The 27,616-nt window shown below is 28.1% G+C and overlaps 1 protein-coding gene across 1 annotated transcript in view; it reads right to left on the reverse strand.

Moving 5' to 3' along the window:
• The window catches only part of LOC107455750 (somatomedin-B and thrombospondin type-1 domain-containing protein), a 38,763-nt gene extending 24,211 nt beyond the window's left edge, over positions 1 to 14,552 (reverse strand). Inside the window, exon 1 of the mRNA XM_016073433.4 lies at positions 13,862 to 14,552. Within this exon, the coding sequence (XP_015928919.1) occupies positions 13,862 to 14,111 (250 nt within the window). The 5' untranslated portion in view covers positions 14,112 to 14,552. The remainder of the gene's footprint in view (positions 1 to 13,861) is intronic.
• Positions 14,553 to 27,616: the final 13,064 nt, after the last annotated feature.

Raw genomic sequence — 27,616 nt, forward strand, 5'->3', positions numbered from 1 at the left:
AAATGTTTGCGCTCCACTACAAAACGGATGTTTTCGTCGTAATTTTTATAAACATTATAATGAGATGTTTGCCATTTCAGAATTATTAAAACCAATGCCCGAGATAGTTTTTTTTTTATTCATCATAAAACAACATGATTTGAAAGAAAATTCGTTTAAATATAGTTTAAATTAGATTAGGCTAGTACTAGATTTCTTCGGTAAGCTCATCTTTTCATTTTAAGTTTATTAAAATCAGAGATCATTTCTTTTTAACATCATTAATGCAGGTGCAAAACTACTTCTTCAATTCAATCGTCTTAAGTTTTTTAGTGGTACTTTAATGAAAGAAGTCTTTTGATTCGTGCAACATTACAGAGTCAGGTCACCAATTAAATTTAAAAGATATCAGTGGGACTCCAATGGCAGTTCCCATAAATGAAGAGATCGGATTTATTGACATTGACATGAAACGGCAGGGGTAAGATAAAGAACAGTATGTTAGAGATATAGTTTTTCATTTTTAGACGAGAAACATTTTTGAAAAACCATTGACAGTTGATAATTTACTCGGGGTCATTGAAGGTACTTTATATTTTATATCATAATTATTCTTAGCATAAAAAACCTATTTGAGTCATAAAAAAATTTAATATAAATCCTTTTTTTTTCTCATTATTTTTAAAAAAAGTAGAAAAGTGGCACATCCATTGATATTTTATAAAAAATATTTAACATCCAATTTATAATATAAATTGAATGCTAAAAATGTATCCTATATGTACTATATGAATTTTATATAATATATATAGGATACATGAGCGTGAAATGATAAATTGTGAATAATTATAGATTATTGTTAACTAATATATCTTACTTGACAATTTTTTTTTTACTAGATCTTAGTTAGTTCCTTTGCTGACAGGCTAACCGTGGGAAGTTCTTGTGGTCTTCCTCTCCATGTAACACAAATGCGGGTTAGTTCCATCAAAAGGTCCTTCACGAAGGCAAATTTCTTCCTATACTTGATCCGAAAGTTCTCTCGTCTTCTGGATTGGGTTCGAAATTGCAAGGCTACGGAGTTCAACATTAGTTGTCGTAAACCCAAAAAATTGGGTCGGCTGTTCAACGATGGTTATTAAATAACATAAGATCATAGATCTTAGCTAATAGCCGTGACGGCTCTGGGGATAGAGCGTTCGCCTTCAATGAGGTGAACCGGGATTTGAACGAATTCCGCATCCGGCTTTCACCGACCACAGTGCTGACGTAAAATACCCTCAGTGGTAGACGTATCATGAGTTAGAGTCTCCTTGTCGTCAGGCTAACCGTGGCAGGTTTTCCTTTCCATGTAACGCAAATTCCGGTTAGTTCCATCAAAAAGTTCTCCACGAAGGCAATTTCTCCCAATACTTGATCCAGGAGTTCCCTTGTCTTCTGGATTGGGTTCAAAATCACAAGGCTACAGAGTTGAACATTAGTAGTCGCAAACCCAAAAAATTGGGTCAACTGTTCAACGACGGGTGTAATAGATCTTAGTTAACGTTAAAAAATGTAGTTGAGTTACGTGAAAGGAAAGATNCTTAACTACTTTTTATTTACTAGATCTTAGTTAGTTCCTTTGCTGACAGGCTAACCGTGGGAAGTTCTCATGGTCTTCCTCTCCATGTAACACAAATGCGGGTTAGTTCCACAAAAGGTCCTTCACGAAGGCAAATTTCTTCCAATACTTGATCCGGAAGTTCTCTCGTCTTCTGGATTGGGTTCAAAATCACAAGGCTACGGAGTTGAACATTAGTAGTCTTAAACCCAAAAAATTGGGTCAACTGTTCAACGACGGGTGTAATAGATCTTAGTTAACGTTAAAAAATGTAGTTGAGTTACGGGGAAGGAAAGATTCATAAACATATAAAAATATTTCATATATACACAAAAAAATAATAATTTAGCACACCCTTAAATTATGATTGCTATTTTGTATAATTACAGATTTTTAGCTAAAAGATCTTTGTTGAAATGTAAAGAAATTAGTAGATTTACTTTAACTGAAAGCGGCTTAGTCATTAATAAAACGAATAAGTTTAATAAAAAATATAAAACCATTTAATTTATGACGATTACAGTCTAATTACGACCAATTACAGAGTTTTTAACTACAATATCTTTTTGAATGTGAGAAAAAAAATTTAATTTTGCGAATTCTAAAAGATGCGTTGTCACAAAAATCATTTAATTTAACAAATCTTGAAAGCGTTCACTGTAAAAAAAAATCCGGATTACATTATGGTGTGAATTATGGGTACTTTTACAGCATCAACGGTTACTAAAACATCCATTTTTATCCGTAAAATATTATAGCATAATCTTTGCAGTGATATTTACTTAATGAGCGTGATTCTGTGATTTTACGCAATTATTACTCTAAAAATTACAATTTATCAGATTTTTTGTTCCGTAGCATGTTCCGGTAAAAATATATTTTGCCGTAATAAGTACCGGCACTCTTGAGTTCCAGTACTTTTTACCGCAATTTGATCCGGAATTTCTTACAGCGCGTCAGTTAATTATTTTACAATTTCTGACTAGCATAATAATAGACTATCTTAAGAACCAGATATTAATTTAAAAGGTAGTTTTGAGTAATAAGTTCTTGAGTAATAGTCTTGAGTAATAGATAGTCTTGAGTAATAAAAGTTCTTTAAACTTCAAGATTCTTAGTTTTTAAAAAGAATATTCTTCTATTCTAGAGTATTTTTTTAAAATCCTAATTAGGAGTATTCAAGAGATATCCTCAATATTCTTTTATTCTAGAGTATTTTTTTAATTCTATTTAAGAGTATTCAACAGATTATCTTCAATATTCTTCTATTCTAGAGTATTTTTTTAAAATCCTATTTAAGAGCATTCAAGAGATTATCTTCAATATTTTTCTACTCTGGAGTATTTTTTTAAAATCCTATTTAAGAGTATTCAAGAGATTATCTTCAATATTCTTCTATTCTAGAGTATTGTTTTTTATCCTATTTAAGAGTATTCAAGAGATCATCTTCAATATTCTTCTATTCTAGAGTATTTTTTAAAATCCTTTAAGAGTATTCAAGAGATTATCGTCAATATTCTTCTAGTCTAGAGTATTTTTTTAATCCTATTTAAGAGTATTCAAGAGATTATCTTCAATATTCCTCTATTCTAGAGTATTGTTTTTTTTTAATCTTATTTAAGAGTATTCACGAGATATTCTTCTATTCTAGAGTATTTTTTTAAATCCTATTTAAGAGAATTCAAGAGATTATCTTCAATATTCTTCTATTCTAGAGTGTTCAAGTAGAGTATTTTTAGTTTTTAACAACGACAAAGCCAATCAAAACAATAACAGATGGGCAAACTCTTGTGTCTTTCTTCTTTTTGCAAATTTGACGAATGTTGCAATTTCTTTTCCTTATGATCTGTTAATAAAAAGGAGTACAAAAGGGGCCTTTTTATACAGTGAAAATAATATTTACAACCCGCGGATGGAAATTTCCTCAAAAGTTCAAAGAAGACTTAAGATCCGGAAACTCTTAATTCAGATCCACAGTAAATGAACGTCAGCGCCCACGTCTTGAAACCTATTTGATGCACGTCGTCGCCCTCTTACAGTTTTTTTTCTCTCTCCTTTTTTTTAGGCAATATAAATTACGATTATTACTCTTCACAAATCTTTTTCTGGTTTCCTACCATATTTCTTTCCCGTTAGTATCCAAAAAAGATGTAGTTTTGGGGGGAGATTTGGGAGTAAAGCTATTGCTTTCTCAACGGGTAATAAGGGAGGAAATGTATGGTTCCTATTAGGACATGAATAATTATTGTTTAAGGTGTTGCCTGATTTTGAAACAAGCTAATATATCTACTGTAATGCGGCAATTAGTATTTGAAACGTAGTACTCCGACAATTATCACGCATTACAATATTGTCAGACTTTGAGCTATGAAATTCAACGGGGCTTCTCAATATATCTTTACTCGGGAGGTTCCAGGTTTACAATTGAGGTTCCTATGTGAATTGTAGCGTCAATTTATCTCTTGTTTCGCTACTGTTGTAAAAATTCTTCTTCAGGTAGTAAAACAGTTGAGAGCCATGGTTTCGTCGTAATCGAGAAGACAAAAATACTGCAGTCTTTTTTTTTTCTAAGTGGAATACATATAGCTTGGAAACTTAACTGGATTTAGGCCTATTTAATTTGGAAGATGCAGTTTAATAGAATTATATAACAGTTTTCTAATAAGTTAGTCAGAAAAAGATAACAAATGTTTAGATTCCAAATTGTACCAGAATGGCTTTCAGTAATGGGTTAAGTTTAATTTCTTCCAGATAAGGCCAACACTATATTTTGTAATACTAGTCCTAGATATAAATTAATCATGGTCCAATATTGAAAGCCATTCTAGGACCAATAATGCAAACTCTTAACACCCCATGACCTTATATTCTGAACCTTATATTCTTGTAGGATCCATGATGAGCCAATTTTAAGTCCTACTGGGGGGCCAAGATTAGACAAAATTAGCTCAAGCTACTTTAATATTAAGAAAAAAAAGTAAATTTCAGAACAGGGGCATTGCTAGCAAATAAAGAGTAATTTATTAAGATGTTCCCACAATTCTCAAATTTGAAATGACCCAATACACTTTTAAATATTCACAAACTGATTCGCCGATTCATCACTAGACCAACTAACTGATTTCTGTCTTCCTTTTATTTTCTGATTCCTTGATTCATTAATTCGTTCACTCACATACGCAGACACACTGATACACTAATACTAGCAGATAGTTGTCAATTCGTCCCTCCTTTTTTTCATCCTTTATTTACTCGCATATTAAGAATCATTCAGGGTAACGATTGCAGTTGCGAGCGCTATCAATAAAATGCATGAAATGATGATTGCTAATCCATATTCTCTTTACACAAGCTGACATAGAATTTCAAACACAAAAAATTGACAATTTACTTAAGAAATGCCATATCTATCTATCTTGCTGCAGTGTTTGCTTAAAAAAAGGTTATTTGGGTAAATGTATATGAAAATAAAATCCAATTTATACGCCTTAAAGAAGAGGAATTGATAAAGTTGAGTTTATTCATAATGGATTAAACAAGTTTCGAATTAATTATCGACCTGTCAAATAGTCAAAAGCTATTTAAAAATAGAGAAAAAACTAAGAAATATTTAAACATAAGCTATCATAGGTCTGGGTGTAAGAAAAGAAAAGAAAAAATTAAAAACTCTATATTCTCCCCTGCCATTGATTTCGAATTAAAAAAAAATTATATATTGCACGCTAGAAATCACAAGCGCAATCATGCAAAATATTGTAGAACATAGTATTCGTTTTAGAGGATAATTTTTTAAATCTCTTTTATTGAAATAAAAAGGAAAAAAAATTGTTATTTTCCTCTTACGCCCAAAACAAGGGAGAAAACATGATTTTTCAATTTGTGAGAGTAAAAAGAAAAGAAAGAGGGAAAAAAACAAGATTAATTCAGGTTTTACTGTTTTCCTTATACCTTAGATTGATAGAAGTTACATTTGGAATAAATTTAAAACTCATTTTATATTATAAAGTAATTTTTTGTTTCAATCACAAAGATATATTAACAGGATAAATAACGTTTGCAAAAACGTTTTTAAAATATTCGTTAACTACTTAGATAAAAAAATAGTTGAAGAACATTTAATGCAGTATTTTAGATGTACGTTTATTTCGAAATGACTGATAGGATTAAGGATTAACCTAAAAAACCTTCTTAATCCTTAAGAGCAGAAGACGAAGAGATTAAAAAAATGATTCTAGGGGTGTTGCCAATGTTTCTGATAACCTGTAAATCAAATTAGAAAGCTTTTAGGATGGAAAAAAATTCTGATTAAAATAACAAAATAAAATTCAGAAATTTTTTCACAGACACACCCTCAAAGGCGAGCTATTATCTCTAAAAGCATGCTTACACGAAACAGGTTATGTATCTGTATTCATAATTTTTTTTTTATCTTGATGGTTGGTAGTTTTTAGGAAAACGATTTGTGTATACAATTTGGAATAAATAAAAAAATTACATAATAATTCATTTTGATGAAATTATTTTATAGTTTATTAAAGCACTGAAAAAAATTAAATTAGAGAATTTAATGTAACTTAATTATTTCTCCCAAATAATATTTAATAGTTATAGGTTATATTTTTACTGACATTTATACATTTATAATATTTTATTGATGTTATGGTCAGTATTTTTATTGATATTACAATATTCAAGTGCAATGTCTTAAGAGGGAGGGCTAACTTAAAAATGATGTTAATGAGTTTTTTTTTTAAAATATCAAATTTTGAAACTTTAAAATATTTTACAAATATAAAGATAATGGCCAGCTTATGAATGATTTGCATAATAGTTCTAAAAAGTCTGGCATGCTATAAAAGTCTTCTATTTACTTTACCACGTTTTTTGAACCTTTTAAATATGCAACAAATATAATGGAAATAGCAAGCTTATGAACGGTTGGCTTTAAAAGTTCTTAAAAATCAGACATGTTATAAAGTCCTTTAATTGCTTTCCAAATTACCATGTTTTCTAAACCTCTAAAATATCTAACAAATATAATGGAAATAGCAAGCTTATGAAAGGTTGGCTTTAAAAGTCCTAAAAAATCAGACATGTTATAAAGTCCTTTAATTGCTTTCCAAATTACCATGTTTTCTAAACCTCTAAAATATGCAACAAATATAATGGAAATAGCAAGCTTATGGACGGTTGGCTTTAAAAGTCCTAAAAGATCAGACATGTTATAAAGTCCTTTAATTGCTTTTCAAATTACCATGTTTTCTAAACCTCTAAAATATCTAACCAATATAATGGAAATAGCAAGCTTCTGAATGGTTGGCATAATAGTCCTAAAAAAATCAGATATGTTTAACGAAGTTCTTTAAGTATTTCCCAGGTTTATCCAAATAAATCCTTTATCTGTTTATTTTGTCTTTTCTTTTTTTCTTTAAAAAAGAAAAAAAAAAAACTAGAACTAGGCTGATTATGTCTTTTCTCACATTGTAGAACTCGTTAATTTAGTTCTAGAAAAGCTACGATCAATATCAAGACTAGAAAATCAGTTCTCAGTAATTTCCAAATAAGATCAAGAAACTGTTTCTTTCCAAAGTAACGCTAAATGATTTGATAACCTTAAATTACCTAATCACGTGTCTCAATTACTTTCAATCATCAGATGTCGGAAGGGGAGTAAAAAATATGTCCAATTAATAGAATGCAATGATCGAAAAAGAAACAGCTGCACAAAGAAACAGCAACCCAAAATGAGAGGGAACAATTAACAGTAGAAGACACAATGGGGTCAGGTTCTTTGAAAACTGAAGGGTTGGTGGTGGAATGCTGTTAAAAATTATGGAAGGATCGAGAAAATGTCGTTTTTCAAATAAACATCCTGTTCATAAATTTTGTGAATAATAATTTTGGAGGGGTATATATATCACTTATGAGATTTTATTATTTTTATTCATCGTTATTTTTTCCTTCTTATATTCTTTCGTTGGGGGTGAACAATTGGCAGCTTGGGAACCAAATGTAGCCTTCCTTGAATGGGACAATATTCGACTCAAAATTGGACAATATCTACACAAAAACGTTTATATCTTGGAATCTTCTAAGAAAATTATGTTTTCATTTAACTTTTTTTTATAACAAATACACATTGAAACAAATGCAGTCAAAATATTTGTTTAAAATTTAAAAATGAATAAGATTTTTAGAGATATATGTAAAATTATTTTTTCCCCAATATAAGTTAAAAAATATAAAATTATTATTTCCGCAGTAAAAGTTAAAAATCTGCTGTAATTTTATTATTTTAAAAGAAGACAAAGTGTGCAAAACTTCATTTATTTATTTATTTTTATTTAGAAACACTAATCTTATACTTGTTAAATATTATGTTTATTTCCTATACTTTTAGGTTTTAATTTTTATGCTAAATTAATATTGTTTTTATTACACCAAGTAAAAATTGAATTATTATCAATTAACATAAAAACTAAATTCATTGTCGCCTAACGAACGCTGAACAAAACAACTTGAAAATTATTTAGATAATTATGCTTTAGAATTACTCAAGAATTAATGTGCTGCGTCCGAACTTGAATTTTTATACATACATGTTACAAAACAATAAAAAAACTTAACGCTTGTATTTCTATTAAACTTAAAATGTTTTCGTTCTTCTTTTGCCGTCACTAAATACATATTTAGTATAATTTATTTACCTTAGGTAAAAAGAATGACGTAAGAGTTTTTGACATTTTTTTCCATGAAAATTGTTTCCTTGCGTCTAGCAGGAAAGTAATGAGCTAAAATGTCAATAATAGCGTCACTTGAAACACATTAAAGAGGAAAATGATGGATTTTAATGGAAAATGACACTAAAATTAAAAAGAAACGAAGGAAATGTTAGTTAATGAAGAAAAAAAATGAAGAAACGAAATTTAAAAATATCCTATTCACATTTCATAAGTTTCATCCCAATAAAAGTAATGAAATTTATAAAATTTTATGGAACGCATGCAATTTGTTTCAACGTTTTTTTTTACCCGATAACTGTATACGAAAGAAAAACTGTAATTTTTACCTTTGAGTTGACTTTTTTGATATTTGCAGGCATTGAATTTTTAACAAAATTAAAGCTGCGCATTTTAAAATCAAAAAATTAATGTCTTAAAGAAATATTATTAACAATAGAAATTAAAAATGCTTGAAAAAATTACTTCAGAAAAATAAACTAAATATATTCTGAAATTTCCTTACATTATTTTTCTTGTATCCAGATCATAATCTGGAATACTATTTTGTATAAAAATGTTAAATGTAATGAAACATTTTTTAAAATTAGTTTAAAAATTGATGTTTCTTTAAAATCTTCCTCTTTTTTTTATAAAAAAGGTTAAAAATCTCCAAAATTTAATACCGGTATGCAAAATAGCAAAAAGTTATTAAATCTAAAATTATTTTTAAAGAAAACTGAATTTAATTTACTGTTTACTGCATTCAAATTTTGTTATAAAGTAATAATTTAATATTTTTTAAAATAATAAGTAATTTAATATTTTAATGACTGGCCATCAGCCATTGTATCTTCTTGAATTTAAGTGTAGTATTTACAACATTTACAATGTAATATGATTTATATGTAATTATTTAAATTGTGAGACACTGAGAGTTTTTAATTGTTCATTTCATTCATTTAAAGGCAGTTAAATTAAAAGCTATCTGGCTCAAAGTTGGCGAGATCGTCGGGACTTGCTGATGAGCCAACAATTAAACGAACTATTAACTTCTTTTCTTGATGTAACAAAAAAACTTAATTTGGATCAGAATTAAAAAAATAAGAAAATGCAACATTATTAAGTAAACACTTTTTAGAGCTTGAGCACTTTTTATTAATTTAAAAGAAATTAAAAACAATTTGTGTCAATATTATTGTGTAAAAATTATCACATAAAAATATTTCCAGCGATTCTTTATATATAACAAAGATATATTTTTAGAATATATCTTTATCATATAAAGAAATATAAAAAGTGTTTTATATTTCCTTTCTGAAAATAGAAATACGGACAGCAACAATATTAGCATGATCAATATTTAATTGTTTATTACGAAAATGAAACAAATATTTTCACAAAACGAAAACACATTTTATTTTAGTGCTCGTATTTATGATTTACTTATTGCAGCTAAAAATATTTTGAACGAATATTTCAATTCAGATAATTTTTTAATTATTATAGTAAATTAGAATATAACGGTCCACATTCATTTTTCTTTGAGAAAAAGCTTGATTTTAAAAATGCATTGAATAAATTTTGTCGGTTACTCGCTAAAAGTATTAAAGAGTTTATTTATTTTTTAATACTTACATTATGCAAATGAGACTGGCAACTATTAAAATTAAAAAAAAAATCATATTCCATTTTGTATAGATGTGGCATAGCATTTAAAATAAGATAATTCCTCAGGTTCTTTAAAATTATTTTTAAAGCATTGAATGCATTTGGAGAGTTTCATGAATTGAAGTAATTTANTACCTTATGCAAATGAGACTGGCAACTATTGAAAATTAAAAAAAAAAAAAAAAAAAAAAAATCATATTCCATTTTGTATAGATGTGGCATAGCATTTAAAATAAGATAATTCCTCAGGTTCTTTAAAATTATTTTTAAAGCATTGAATGCATTTGGAGAGTTTCATGAATTGAAGTAATTTATAAACGGAAGATATCCAAACAATCTTAAGGTTCTTAATTTAACAGGGTATTAAAAATAGCCGTTCATTTTTGAAAACTGCTTTCTCAACAATTTGGATAGGATGCGTTTTGCATTCGATTATAATTTACGAATACGACCTTTTTTGTGATTTTTAAAGAAAAATTATCCGGAAAAAGTAAGTTAAATGCTAACTCAATTCTCTCTGAGTTGATTAAAAAATCGAACAAAAATTACTCTCCTTATTTTAAAAGTTTCGACTGTATGTATAATGTAAATAATGTTCATAAAAAGTTAGAAAAGGTAATATTATTCTCTAAATCTTGCTTTGTTTCGTGCTTTAAGGAATAGTTTTATATAGATTTGTGAAAACTAACCCCGCAATACTAACGGAAATTGTAAAATAATTTTTGAAATACATCAATGATTTTTTTTTAAACTAATGCTTTTTCTGTGAAAAAAAGATTTACACATTATGAAAATTTATTATATTTTATAATATGGAAATATTTTATATAAATTATAAGCATACAATTCTAAACATTATAAAATTATTAAGGTCTATGAAAACTAGTATGAAATACCTTCCTCTGAAACAAAATATTCTAATATCGCATTTCTTTTTATTCTGGATAAGCACATACTTATTAATACTTATATATTTGAAAATAAGGTTACACACAATTAAAAAAAAACGATACTAAGTTTCTTTTTTCACAACCGAAGGTAAAAATTTTTTTAGTCTCACATTAACTTAGGGTACCAAATGTTTAACAAACGCATTCTTTAGGCTCATTGCGATATTTTCGGCATCGATGGTTTATAAACCGTTGTGTTAGCATGTCAGTTTTTCGTTTTAGTTACCACGTACAGCGCCCAAAATAAAAGAAAAACGGATCACGTTGAATTACTTTTGATCTAATGATCGGATCTCAAAATTTTTGCACTCAATCTGAATGGTTCGAGGGGGTGACCTCAAATATACTAATTAATTATTCATTATTATTAAAAGATTCATTTTTTCAAAATGAATCTTTTGAAAATTTATTTTCTTAAGAACTATTCAACAGATGTAGCTCACATTTTGCATTTTTCCATGCAAAATTACATCCTTTGAAATGATCTAAAGAATTGTATACTTTACAACGCAAAATATTTTCGACTGTTATTAAATAAAGTAATACAAAATAAATAAATATTTACTTAAAGTTATTTTTTGCATGGAATTATCTTTGGATAAACGAGTTTCATAATTTCATGCTAACATTTTTCAGTTCTCTTAAAAAGTTCTCGAGATGTATGGAAATATGCAAAAATTAAAATTAACATTAGGGGGTGTAAATTTTGGACCGCTCTCTTGACCAAACTATGAGGGCTATATTTCCAAGATTGCGGCTACCCCCCTATGTTTTGGAGATCAGTAATCCGAATACGTCGAAACAAGGGTATGTTTATTCAGAGAAAATGTGTTTTGTGTCTGATTACGTAACTTAATATATCGCCTGCACTAATTAATTAGCATATTTGAGGTCACCCCCTCGAACCATTAAGAATGAGTCCTAGGACGTAGAGATCCGATCATTAGATCAAAAGTTATTCCATTTGGTCCGGTTTTCATTTGGTAACTGATGGACTGTACTGGACTGGAATAATAGGCTCCACCAATAATCCATTATTTACTTAATACTAAAGTTATTTTTATGAAATTATTTTGTAAAATTGTAATGAAATTGAAATAGGAAATTTTAAAAAATAATTTTTTTAATATCAATGCACTGAATAAATTGCTAAACGATATGCATTAACAAATTATTGCATCAGTATTTCTCATCGAACTTTGAAATTCAAAATAAAATAACGAAATTTAGGAATAAATAATTAAGTTTTGGGATAATCATACTGCATGAACGCACATACCAAAATATAAGAATCGTTAATAATATTTCCTCGCAATTAAGACTTATTTATTGTATGTCATTCGCAGTGTTTATAACATAAATACCTGATTAGAAGCACAATCTTTCTTCGTATAATTAGATTCAAAGTTAAAGATACTTATGTATCTTCCTTATTGAAATTTGAGTCAATTAGGTAAATAAAATTGAAGATTATATTTTAAAGAATCATGACTTTTCATGGACATTGAAATAAAATTTAAAATAACCCTCTTTAATACTTTATGAATATTTTAATGATAAGGCAACATTGTACCCAAATCATATTTTATATATTTATTTTAATGCAAAGAATATAATATTTATTAATTTTACATTTACCGCAAAAACAATTTTAAAAAGCTGTTAGCAACATTGTTAACTTTTGATTAACTACATTCCTTATTATTATATTATCTTTATTATTATTATTTTTATTATTATTCATATTACTATAGGTAGGGAAAAAAAGTTCTTTAAATACTTTGTTTCCCACAAAATATCGATGACGTATTTTAACGTAATATCTACGCGTATTTCGTATATAAAAGCAATTTAATTAGTAAAGTCAATTATTTGATTCAAGAGTTTATTTGATTTATAACTTTTGCAGTTCTTGAAGAGAAGAACACCGTGATAGTATAAAAGAAAGATGTTTTTTCCCCCAGTGAATTTAAAATCGCTAAGTAAATAAAAACGTACACATTTATTTTTTGCATTAATTAGTATATTTTAAACTAAATCTAAACTGGTTAATAATATAAAGCATAGAAGACAAAATGGCCACTCAGTCGATAATGTATGGCTCACATATTGAGGCATCTGAGAACAATAGATACGGATACAACTCCTAACTTTTGTCTTTTCTGAAAGTTATGGCTTAACTGTTCCTTAATCAAAAATTGTAAGCATAATAAGAACAAAATCCTTTTTTCAAGGAAGTTAACATAATTTTTATGCATGCCCCTAAATTTAAAAATGAATCGGGTGGAAAATAAAGTTATTGTGTCTAAGTTATAGGAGTTTAGTATAAAATGGTTGTATAGAGAAAACACTAGTTTGCGTAGGTTTATTTTATCCATACGCGTGAGCACCAAGTCAATAGGCCCTTTCGTAATATGAATTTAAACTTTTAAAACAATTATTTCACAAATAAAAACTGTCAGAACATGCAAAATTGAAGAAAAAAAAGTTTTTTTGAAGGTTTTCTTTTTAAAAATCGATGTTAAGAAATGCAGCGAATGCTAGTAAATGCGCATATAGTTCGCTTTTTCCAAGTCTATACGACAACGCTCTCACTTAAGTATAAAATACATAAAATTTAAAAAAAAAAAGAAATTTTTTTTTATACATTTTTGCTTTTGAAATTAAAATTTTGAAAAGAAAAAGTAAAATAATTCACTATTCCTTCTTGTACAAAGTTTATTCAAAAAATTCTTTTAACATAAATCTATGCTAAGTCTTAAAAAATATCATGAATAAAGTAAAGCAATTCGAAAATTTTTTTCTAGATTTTTATTTGCTTGAAACATGTAAAAATTAAATGGTGCAAGTATAATTAATTAATATGAGATGTATTATATTTGCAACAATTAACACCACTACAAAAAAATAAGAAGAAAAAAAAAAAACATAAGACGACATACCTTCACAAGCTTCCTTAAAATCATGACAACAATCACCCACTTTTAGACAGGCGTGATCACAATAACAGGGCTTGTCACTCAAATCTTCGATAATGGCATTAAGGGGCGCTTCCTGAACCACACACGTGCTGTCCCTGCCCGGGCAACAAAGCCCCGCTCGCAGACACGATCCCGCCCCGGGACCTTTTGAGGGCTGGTTCATATGGCAGGACCCGAAAGCCAGCAAGGTTGCAAAAGCCACCCAAAACATAATGATAAGGTTCTCTTAAAAAAAAAAAACTAATTAAAAATAGATTAGCGACTTACACAAAAATTAAATAAATTAACAACGCATTTCATAAATTAAGATTGATTAATGTTTTCATCGAATAATCATAAACAAATTATGTTCGAATTAAGGTAATATATAGGTAAGAGAACTTATTGAATGTATTGCTGGCTTTCGAGAGGCCTGAGTTGCATTTAAAATTTGTTTAGCTGTGTCGGGTGTATAAAATAGTTCGGTTTCGGGGTGAGTGGGAGCAGGGGGTGTAGGGTTGAAAGAGAAATGGAGTGCGAAGGTTTATAGAAAAAGAAGAGTAAAAACAAGGCCCCCAGATGATTCAAGAACGAGAGAGCGAGAGTAAAAATAAAAATAAAGAAAGGAATATGATCCGCGGCCAATGAATTTGGAAGAAACAGTGATGACGGGTGGGACTTGGCTCCATTTTGGAATAACAGATTGTTGCTTTTATCGCCAGTTTGGCACGTTCGATAACGCTAGTGAATTTGATATTAATTAGCTCTGGAGCTTATTTGTTTGCGAATGGCATTGCGCTAAATACCGAGAATAATTAGTGCGTGATTATCTTGGTGATTTTTTTTTTACCATAGATATTTAAGGAATAACATAGATGTAGGACAATAGGAAAAAGGGCGCTTAAATATCTGATTAAATGGAAGAAATTATACAAACACCATTCATTATTGTTTAAAGCTTTAAATGACTTCTACAATTTAAGTTAAAGGAAAATTTTCTTCTCTATATAAAACGGTAAAAATTGAAAAGAAAACTCAAAGTAGAAAAAAGAGGCACTTATTCATTACTTCGATTTTTGAGTATTTCGCTAAGTAGTTTAGCCTGAGTATTTTAAAGTTGCGCAGTTAACTTAATAGCATTATGCTTCGTAAATAACTCTTCCTCTATAATATGTGAAAAAAAAGTATCTGGTTTTATCCTCTGTTTAATTGCTGTTAATAAATAAAATTACCATAAACTAGTGGGCTGTGCCCCCTGCTCGCTAACGCTCGCCAACCCCCGAAAATTGCTACGCAATCTTATATGGTTTGCTTCGCAAACCAAGCTCGCTTCGCTCGCTACTAACTTAGGTACATTGCAAATGCACAAAATTTTAAGAATTCAAAACAATCATTCAAATCCATATAACAACTTTTTTTTAAAAAAAAAATTACATCTTTTTAGTAAATACTAAGTCATTAAAATAAATTTGAATTCAAATAAATGACATGTAATTCGTTAAACCTATTAGAAATGTGCTATAGTATAAAATCTTAAGATAAAATTTCTAAAACTGATATCTCTTTAAAAAGGTTAAAATTTTGGCTATAATTAAGTCTATTAAAAATTGAAATAAGTGAATTGCAATGGAAAAACCTGCATAAACAAATAAATTCTAGTAAAACAAATAAATTCGTGATATAAATCAAAAATCGTCAAATAAATTCGTAATATATAAATTCGTGAAAAAAAGCGCTTTCGACAAAATACTAAAATAGAGATCTATCGACAAAGACTACTCACTTCTGCCTAGCTTAATAGTATGAGATTGCCGCAGCTGATGCTCTCTGGTTATTTCAGTTTCCGTTTAAAAGCGCTATATGTTGAGCCATCTCAGCTAGATTTGGCATGCGACATTTTTAGCGGCAATCAGTAACGTAAACAAAACAATGCAAACGTTGCGATTGGCGGAAAAGAAATACAGCCAAAATTTGGGAGCCTAAATTCGTGAGAAAAAGCGCTTTCGACCAAATACTAAAATAGAGATCCATATACAAAGACTACTCACTTCTGCCTAGCTTAATAGTTCGAAGTTGCCGCAGCTGATGCTCTCTGGTTGTTTCAGTTTCCGTTTTTAAAAGCGCTATATGTTGAGCCACCTCAGCTAGATTTGGCATGTGACATTTTTAGCGACAATCATTGGTCGATTCGCCGTGTAAGAGAAATAGTAACGTAAACAAAACTAAGCAAACGTTGCCACCGGCGGAAAAAAATACAGCCAAAATTTGGGAGCCACGTTAGAGAATTATATATAATCAATTCAATTTTCTCAGGAAGGAAAGCATTAATTTTTTAATGCAAAATATCCGTTTCACGCCGCTAAACTGTTAAAAGCGGTATTTTTCATGTGTGTGTCATATTTTAATGGCAAAATATTTATTTTCAAATTAGATTAATTTTATTTACAGTAATACTTTTTCACTTGCAAAGGTTTGCTATGAGTTCAAATTAATTGTTATGAGATCGAATTGTTTGATATAAATTCAAATAATTTGTTGTAAGTTTAAATTATAATATTTGTTGTGAAATCAAACTATTTGCTTTGAGTCAAATAATTATTGTTACGAATCATAAGCTATGTACAAATAATTACCACTTATAAATGTAGTGCAAGTTTGTTTTAACTTTTAAGGTGCAAAGTGATATTTTTCATGCTTGTATCTAATGTTAAATGCAAAGTATTTTTTTTATAAATTGTTTAACTAATAATTCTTCTTTTTCGTGAAAAAATATTTATTTTGGGCTCAATTATTATTTTAGTGATGTCAATATTATACTAAATGAAATATAAATACCTACTTACGCCATTAATGAGTTTAAAAATATATTTAAGTGCAAATCAGTTTTGTAATGCAGAGTGCTGCATTGATAATGTATTTCAAACTTATATTTTAGTTTCAAAATGTAAAATATTTATTTTAATGTTATTAAATTTGTTTATAGTAAAATAAATTTTTTTTTTTGCATAAAAAACCCTCTTTATGAGTTCAAGTTATTTTTAGTGATGCGAATGTTTTACAAAAAGTTAAGACCCCTTAAAAATAATTACAACTTAATAAATCTAATTGCTTTTTAGAGCAAAGTCGCATGTTTAATTGTGATATGAGAGATATTTTTAATGTGGGTGTCATGTTTTTAATTAAAAATTATTTATTTTTATACTGAACAAACTTGAATTACAGTGGAATACTTTTTTTTACAGATAATTAAAATATATGCATTCGTAAATGTTAATTGGGGCAAATCCATTTTATATGTCTAATCGATATTATTTTTTCATGCGTGTATTTTTAAATGTGAAACATTTATTTTATTGTTAAATAAATTTATTTAAAGTAGAACACTTTTTTTCGTGGCTTTTCCAATGAGTTCAAAGTATTTGTATTGAGTAAAAATAATTTTTAATTGTACAGATGTCAACTATTTGAAAATTCCGACTTCTTGTCACCTGAATTATGCGATGCGCCTGTCTAATTATAAATGTCTCCAATAGTTTCTAATTATCCTGACATACTTCATTATTACATAAACTTAAATGCATTTAATTTAAGAAAATGTGTGAAGAATTTCTCAATTAAAATTTTCATTATTCTTATGCTTCCTTAACCCTTTGATGCAGACATTTTATTAAACACATATCTCATATTTTCTTCATAATTTTGCTTTAATTTAGGTCAAATTAGGTGAAAAATATTAGATTTAGCATTTTAATTACTTAAGGTTGCTAAAATGCTAAATATAATATGTTTTATGCTGACAATACAGCATGAAACATCGGTGTTTTCTTCTGTGTCAAAAGCTTTAAAATAATAATTTTTCAAATTCGCCCTTATTTGCTGTTATTTAGATCTAAGAGAAATAGTTATCCAACATTGAAATTTATTCAATTTGCAAAATCAATTATTAATAAGATTTCGAGTAAAAATTTAAAAAAAATTCTAACTACTTTTTTTAGGATTTTATTTTTAAGTACATACATTTAAGAATCCGACAGATTTTTTCATTAACTATTAGATTATTTTTTTTAAAATTAAAAATACCATAATACATTTTTGCTTGTAATTGGAGAGTCAGAGAAACTATATATAAAAGGGATACCGGCGTCCCATCTGCATCAAAGGGTTAATTAATGACACTGACAATTAAGCTAAATAATAAAGTACAATGCACAAAATAATCTTATCTCCCCGAATAACTTTTAATCTAATATTCGGCTTGTTATGTACTTGAACTCAATTTTGATGGTTCGAGGGGGTGGCCTCAACTTAGCTCATTAGTTAGTGCAGAAAATATTTTAATAATGAAATCAGACACAAAAACGTACTTTCTTTGATTAAACATGTCTTTTTTTCGACGGAATGGATTATGATTCCTGACCCCCAAAGTGTAGAAGACAGACGCAATCTGCAAAATATGATACGAATAGTTAGGTCAGGAGAGCGGTCTCAATTTTGAACCCATGAAATTAATTTTACTTTTTTGTGAATTTTCTCCTTATATCGATAAGTTTTGTAGCGAATAGAAAAGTTTTAGCGTATAATAATGTATATTTCGTTTATTCAAAGATACTTCCGTGCAAAAAAAAGTTCTAATAATTATTTATTATATTTTATTTTAATAAATAGTCGAAAAAATTTAGAATTGTTAGAATAGTTACGAATATCTATCGCAGGGGTGGCGAACCACTATGCACCAACGCGCAATTTTTCCTAAAAAATTGTTTAATGAGGTCATAGAAGTGCCGTCAAATAATTTTGACTTCGTGATTATTGGGAAAATAATAATACAAAATAGTGTCAACTCAAAACTCCTTATTTACTGAGAAAAAAAATACATTTTGCACTGTCTCAGTTTTACGCGTAATTCAACTTAAAGTAACATCAGTGTTACTGCTCTGGTATTGCAGATTAGATGACAAATAACTTATATTAGATTGTAAGATGTTAGCTTAGGAAGGACTGTTAATTTTTTTTGATAGTCATTTATTGTTAGCTTGTTTTTTATGGTTATTAATTGCTTTTTTTGGCATTAATTGTTAATTCTTCTGTCAATCATTGTTTGTTTTTTGTGAATTTTAATTTAATATTTAATGTGATCGGTAGTGTGCCCAAAATATTGTGTCGCGCGTGCCATTGGTTCGCCCTCCTTGATCTATCGTCTTAAATATTGAATTGTGAGGTATACAAATTTTTATATCATTTTAAAGAATGTATTTTTTTTCTAGCAAATTATAAAACTTCAACAAAATCGGAAGAATAGTTTCTGAGAAATATAACTTTAAAAAAAGTCGTATCTTTAGTCGAGCTTTAAAAAATCTCTTTTTATTTTGAGCAGTATACAAAAATGCATCTTCTAGTATTAAATTTTGGTTGTATTAAAATAGGAGGGGGCAGTCTAAATTAGAGAATATGACAAAAAGATTCCATTTAGTAAGGAGACAAGTTAAAATACCAACGTCGTTAAGTTACTTTTAATATTTCAGTTTTCGCATTTTAGTTCACATCTTTGAAATTAATTGCAAAATCTTTAAACTTCTCTTGCATTAGCCTCAAGTTTGGTAAAAGAAATACAAAACAGCTTTGAAGACAGCCTAATCAGTAATCCTCATTTTAATTTGTGCCAGACTTAGTTTATAACACCATTTAATTTTGTGAGATGGAGAACTTAATGTGGTTTTTGTTTGGCTCAGGAAAGCCACTTTTGACTCTTTTATCACTAAAATCAACCAATAAATAAGGCATGCATGTATTACGTAATTTAAAAAGCTGATCCTTCAAGTTTTTTTTTCCCAAAATCGTCTTATCGCCGCTGTTGCTAATGCTGTAGTGCATTAAATGAGACAATTATAAAACATTTTCTTTATTTTATTATATTTTACCTGAAGCTATCAAAGCTGTTGTTCGAATGAAGATAGAGTACCTTTAGCTCTACGATTAGCATGTAGAGAAAAAACATAATGACTGTAAACTATAATGAAAAATGAGGTTAGTATATTCCTTGAATATAAATAGGGGCTATCACTTTGATCACTGCATATCAGGAATATAAGTTCTTTTAATCTGTACTAGACGATATTATAGAATTTCTTTTTATATCCTTGTCTTCGACGATAATTTTTCATCTAAGAGAAATGATAATTTTCTGTAATATTTTGCGTAGAAGACTATGGAAGATTCAGATAACGATCATTTACTCAATTGCACTTTGAGAAGATAGCAAAAAAGAAACCTTAAAGGTTTGTGTGACCTTGTGGGAAATTATAAGAAGATTTAAAAGATAATAAGACTACCTGTTGGAAATGAGCTTAATTTTTTTAATAAACTTATAAACTTCATTTTAAAGCCATTAGACTATTTACTATTATGAAACAATATGATATATTATACTACTATTTTTTTTTTAAATTTAAGAATTGTACAATATTAAAATTCAAAATTGTTTCTAAAATTTAAAATTTATAGTAATATAAGCAACAGGACCACCTAGAGTAGGGGTCTTGATCCTTTTATGCTAGAGGACCGGCACATTAAATTCGGGGGGAGGGCACACGTTTTAATGTAGGTATAAAGAAATGTGGTAGTTAAGGGTAATAGTTAATTTTTGTGGAAATTGCTAATTTGAAGTTTTTCTAAATTTTATTATAAATTTAAAATAAATGTTATTCTTGGAAGAGATGAACTGATGCTTTTCTAAAATATTTTGCGGATAATAGTCGGGAATAGTGAGTAATAGTATTCATTTGAGTGTAAATTGCTGCATTTTTTTTATTTTATTGTAAATTTAACATTATATTTGAACCGGAGAAAGTCAATCATTTTTACGACTAAATTCATAACAAGTTCAAAGTATAAAAAAGACTTTGAACGTAAATATTCTTTATGAATAATGCTGGGAAATTTTTTTTTTGTTGCAAGAGATTTTTGAATGGATTTCAAATATTTCGTTTATATATTCGTGCCCACTAATTTCAAAATTGCAATCTGTGTCTATTAATAAGCTATGGTTTGCATGCATTTTAATAAAAATATTCGTAACCATGATTTTTTAAATTCACTCAGGTGAATATAATGTACCCACTTCTCTGCTACGTAAGGCGTTGTAGGAAGAAGGGCATAATGCATTTCAGTTTGTGATGCGATACGTTAAGGTCATTAGTTTTTTTTGTGTCTTAAGTGATATTTTTAAAAGATCAGACAAGTGTATACGCATGTATATAAACCTATGCGTTTCTTATAAGCTTAGATATTCAAACAAAAATAAACTAAAATAAAAATACCATTTTGTAAAATATTTGTAGCCCTTCGAACAAAACTAATTTTAGCTTTTAAATTCTCACATACAACTTAGGTAAGATTAAGTACATATGTACATAAAGTACATTGTATATACGCAACAAAAAAATTTGTTCCATAGTTGTAATGAAAAAAAAAAAGAAAAGAAAGAAAAAGCACATTAGTGTTTCCACGCAATTTCATTTAATTGCCTCTAAACAATATGATACATAAAACAATATTTTTGTGAGAGCTGTTTATAAGTTACGTTCCATAATTCGAAGCGAAACTTAATTGCTAATTATTTCCTTTAGTCTCAATAAATCAATTAGATCAATCCATCAATCCTTTATAAGCATATTTTATAAGCAATCTTTTATAAGCCAATGACCTTCGTAGACTTAAGCATTATCTGGGGAAAATATAGTTGCATTCTTTAATATGAACTTGTATTCTAGGATCATACTAGAAGGGTAACTCCTTGCATAAAAAATATAACTTTGCATAATTTAGAATGACCATAAAAAATTTCATTATAGCTGTCATTTAAATTTGTATTCTCTGCTTAAGGGGACACTTCAGGTTCAGAATGATTTTTTTTAAATATCAACCAATTTTAATGAAAATTTCATAGATTGTGAATAAAGCATTTAGAAAGATATTCCCAAAATTTGAAGCAAAAATATTAATTTGTTGAAAAGTTATAATTTTTTTAATAATTTATCCGCAAGTTAAATTACTAAATGTTCCAATATTTCAAAATGTTTCCTGCGCATGAGTTTTTATCGTAGCTGTATGAAACTCATTTATATTACAGTTTGAATAAGTATAAATAAAATTGGATATGTTTGAACAACTTAGCACTTAATTTTAAACAAATAAAAAATCAAAATATCATAGTCTTTATATAATTTTTAAAAATTGAAATTTAAATAACAATTTAAAGTAATTTAAAAAATATTCAGTGAGTATTCAGCTTTTATTTATATCACATTGGTTACGGAACATTAGACCAATCATATATATGAGAAAAAAATAAAGATTTATTCAAAACTCATGCGCAAGGAACTTTTCGAAGTTTGAATATTATCGTAAAAAACAACATTGAGAAAAAACAGTTTAACTATAAAAACAGACAGTTTACATAACCTTGTTTACAAATCTTGAAATGCTTATAACTTTGCAAAAAATGACTGAAATTGAAAAATTTTTCTTTTAAATTGTAGCTAGATATAACTATTATTTTTTGAAACAAAAATTGAAAAAAGTATAATTTGGTCGATTTTTGGGTTTTTCATCGTGAAGTGTCCCCTTAAGTGCTCTGTTTTTTAAAATCAATCTAGATAACTTTTGCTGTTATATCAGTTTGTTTATACACGAATTCTTGTGAATTCGAATCGGTTTATAACATTTTATACGGATAGTTTTATCAGAGTTTTGCTACTCTTTGACTTCAAATTAACAAGGTTGGACTGCATATCGGAATATATTTATTAGTAGAAAAAATATTACACTAAATAATGTTTTCAATTTAAATTTAAGTAATTTGCGTAGTCAGCTGGAGTTTTAAGTTTTTTTAATTTTGCCATAATTTGCTGTTTTCATACCAAAATTTCTAAAAAAAAGTTTACCACCAATAAATTGGGATAAAAACAGATTAAAAAGAAATATTTTTTTTTTGTTTATAAATCAGGGATTTTTTTAATGCAGATTTCGATCCGTAATAATTTTGATGGAAATTAATTAATACATGCTTTTCTAACACATATTAATGATTTAGTTCCAAACGTGGTACCTAATTACGTTATTTTACGTTTTCTCCTCCATTTAATGCAACATAGTTAATATACCATTCCGTTTAAGTTTTTAAGTTCATTTCACTTTCAGCATTGAAAATCGAACCCAGATACCTTACCAATGCTATCTGAATGCATCGAACGAACCAGAACTGTTCTAAAATTTATATGAAAGGAACAAGACAAATATGTTCGCTACTGAAAATTCAATAAATCATCTATTGTCGCACATTATTTGAACCTTGAGCAAAATTATATTTTCGATAATGCAAAAATTCTTTCCACTCCTGACACATCAGCTCATCTTGACGTCCTGGAATCTTGTTTCATTTATATGAATGCAGATGCCCTAGTTAACGACAAAAGATCCTCACCTCAGCTATCGCGGTTTTTCTAGTTTGTTTCTAAAGCTTTATTTCTCTGTCATTCCGATTTCTATTTTAAATATATTTTCCTCCGTCACGTCAGAAGGAGTCGTGAGAATGAGCTTCTATTTTTGAGCGCTCGAAACATGTTGACTACTTCCACCATAATGATTTCTGAAGCAAATAAAGTTGTGAATAAAGTAATACATTTTCAAGTAAAAACTTCAGTTTCTGGGGATTATTAAGTGGCAACTAACTTTTCTTATATGCAAGTAGAATTCTAATTTTCACTAAAGTGAAAGATATTTTAGCATTAATTATTTTTCTTGCATTATTTAAAAAAAAATCTCTAATAACAATTCTAACAAATAATAAAGGAAAACCAGACTGTAAGGTTTTTGTCTCTTGGCGATAATTTGGCATTGAAAATTTTCTTCCCTCCATCAATGCAACCTTCGCTAGAGGTTGCTTGAACTTCGCTCTTGGAGTTCTCTTCATCTGGATTTCTGAACACACGTGATGCAGAAAAAGGACTTGATTACTGTCAATGCGCGTGAGCATATCTCCGTGTGTACACACACATCAAACAACTAAACAAGAAATATAATGGGAGGCTCTCACAAAGAAAAAGATGAAGAAAAAAAATAATGATAAAAAAAATTTCACTGCCCTGGGGAGTAAAAAAAAAACTTTTTGATAAGAAGGTGGAGAGATTTTTTTTTGTCCTTGCATAGTTTTCTTAACACTTGCTGTAATCTAAACAAACCCCAGACAAATCGAACTGAGAAGAAAGATGTTGTGTAAGATGAGAAATTTGTGACACCTTATCGGTTGTTATGTTTACTTTGTATTTTATATTTTTAAAAAAAAATTAAAATAATAAAATAATGACCAAGTTTTATTTTTCTACCTCAAATCACGCTTGACTCAAAAGAATCATTCAACTTTGGAATATTTTGCCTTAAATTTTGTTTTCAGTTATATATGTGTTACTGTGTTGAACCGGAGTAGCTTATTGTTGTAACACTTGCCGTAATCTGAACAAACTCCAAACAAATCGAACTAAGGAGAAAGATATTGTTTAAAGATGAGAAATGTGTGACACGTTATCGGTTGCTATGCTTACTTTGTTATCAAATAGTTTTATAATTTAATTATAAAATTATTTTTCATTTAAAACTGTAAGTTATTTAATCTTAGGCATAGAATAAAGGTGAAAATGGAATACAATATAGCCTGTTTTAAGTGTTGTCTTATGTATGCTACTGTGTATGATAGAATTTATTAAATGCTGACATTTACATAGTAGCTTTAGGGAATGTCAGAAAAATTTAATTAATTGTAACAGGTTTTTTTAAAATTTAAACTGTATATGATCGACATTGATGGTAAAAGTTGATTTGAATATTTTTGCTAATAATTATTTCGCACACCCAACGATAAATAACGTACTAAGAAGTTTTGATGACAGGGTTAAATAAGAAACAGTATTAATTTAAATATTTTGTTTAATATCAATGCATGCTGAATGCCTCTATATGCGTTTGAATGCGAGATGATAATAATTTAAGCATGTATCGAATTAGTTGCCACTAAGTGAATGTCGCATTCACCAGCACTTTATCGTATTTTAATGACAACAAATGCTTTAAGTTGAAAAAAAAACTATTTTAATTCCTTTTTAAAGTTCAATTTTCATTAGAGGTACAACAATCTGTTGGGGTCTAAATATGATGGTTTGTTGATAAATTGGTTTCCTTTCATTTTAAATGAAACATTTTTCTATTAAAAATAATATGTCCCAATGAACAATCAGATTTTACATAGCTCGCAAATTATTTCCGCCGAATAATTTGTTAGTCAAAAAAGTCTCTTGCTGTGTTTTATTTTATTAAAAAATGCTTAGCATTAAGAAACAGAATACAAAATTTAAAAAAAAAAATTCTCTTACATAATGATTTTAGAATACTTTTCAAATTTTTCACTTTAAACGGTAGTAAAAGAATTTTTTTATAAAATAAGGAACTATTTAAATATTTACATAGTAAGAGGTATAAAGATAGTTTAATGAAAACAAAAAATATTATGACATTTTAATAAAGTGAGACGTTTAATGAAATTAAACAAATTAAGAGTTTTAAATAAAACTAGCCACTACCGGTGACCAGCATGTTCAATTCAATTTTAATAACGAATAAAGAAATATTAAGAAATTTTAATAAAGCAAGATATATTAATATATTTGAATAAAATAAGGTTAATTAGGACAGGCTTGGATTACAAAAATACTTGCAGAAATAGATTTTACGAGACTGTGAAAATGTTTCAAAATTTATTTCTTTGAAAAAGAAAGAACAATTTTTCTATGGAGTGGGTAGCCTCTCCATACAAAATATCAGTTACTTAAAAAAATGCATACATATTGTGTAGTGAAATTTAGAATGAAACAATCGACGTTGGTTCTCACTGTGATGTTATGAAGTTTAAAACGCAGAAGATTTAAATGGTTTTATTAGATTTCAGATCAAACGAATTTACGGATTTATAGAATCGTTTGCTGAAATAATTATTTCAGCAAGATATTTCATTCAATGATCGTTTTCTAATTTTTAATTTTAAACTTTTTATGTTGATGTATAATATAAAAATAAGAACACACAATTCATAGTAGTTTAGTATCCTTAATGTGATACACCTGAAATATTTTTCAAAAAAAAAAAAATTCTTAGTTTACGAGGGCAGAAATAAGAGTAATATTACGCCTTATACAAATTAGGAAGGCAACATCTGTTGAATTTTTATAAGTCACTTATTTCAAGTGAATATTTTATCAATCTGAATAAATAAACATCAAAATAAAGCCGGAAGTCGTTGACATCTCGACCTTGATTAAAACGCAAAATCATAAAGCAAATGCTAGTTATTTAAAATATTCATTTTGCTGCGTTTCTTCCCTATTTGACAGATTAAACTCTATTAACTTGATAGAAACTGTCAGTGCATAATTATAAAACTAATTTGTATAAAAGCAAGCGCTCAATATACTCTTCTCTTTATATCATCGAATTTCATATTTTTTTTCGTCTAAGTTGTATTTTTGGCATAGCAAAAATATCGGATTTGATCAAGATTTATTTTGAGTAGATTTACTATCTGATTGAACCATAAAGCTTATCAATGTCAAATATTACATTACATCGAACAAATAAACAAATAGCGGTTTTCTAGTGCGCATTTAATTTCAAAATTGAATAAATTAAAATCGTCATCAAGTGGTTTTAAATTCAAAGTACGCAGTGAACAGTAATGCATAAAAAATGACCATTGTACCATCATGACTCATAATAGGTGTTGTGAATTCAATTAAGAAAGAAATTAATGCGTATTTACTAATTCAATTTGGAGACAAAGGAAATAAAATAGTATTCGATTTTTAAGTAACATTGAAAAAACCTTACTTGAAAGAATACGCAATTTTTACTATACTTAAACATTTCATTTCAAGCATGTCAAAAGTATTAGTTATCAAATCTTAAACACATAAAAAATATTTCAAAATCATTGGTCGAGAAGTGCTTTAAGATACACGTGAAATAAAGCGTTATTTATTTTTTATTTACTACTTGATAGAAGTTAAAACAGTCTTTCATAGTTTGTTTTTAAAATACAGATTAAATTGTAATATTACTTAGCTGCGGCAACAACTACCTGAAAGTTTTTAGTGTAGTCTAATTTAGGGTTTAAGCATTCCAAAGGATATTGCTAATAAAGTAGTAAACAATTTTTAAAAATTTAAGAAAAGATGCATTTTTTAGTTTTTAATTGATTTTTATTTTTATATTCTTTAAATAAAATTTAACTGTAGCTCTTAACAAAAAATAAAAACTTTCTCTATCTCTGTATTCATTTTGTTTAGTAACGTATCAGTTACATACAAAACAAATTCGATGCAAAGCACGTATGCTTTATCTACTTTATTTCAATAGATAAACCTGCAGATATTTTTATTAATCTGTTCACAAATATATAATGAAAAAATATCCCCACTTACTTATCTTAGCGACTTTTAAACAAAAATTTTGCCATGATTTGTCAAAATTTTGTCATTTTGTCAAAAAAAATTTTGTCACCACTTTTGATGGCGAATTTACAATTATGTAGAGCTCCAGCTTTGACGCTTATGAAGGTGAATGTGGTTAATAATGTGGCTAATTCCAATGAAAAAATTTCATCACTAAACAAGGTGAATTTGGTCTAAAATGGTA

The sequence above is a fragment of the Parasteatoda tepidariorum genome, chromosome 2, assembly GCF_043381705.1.
Source record: "Parasteatoda tepidariorum isolate YZ-2023 chromosome 2, CAS_Ptep_4.0, whole genome shotgun sequence".
Lineage (NCBI taxonomy): Eukaryota > Metazoa > Arthropoda > Arachnida > Araneae > Theridiidae > Parasteatoda > Parasteatoda tepidariorum.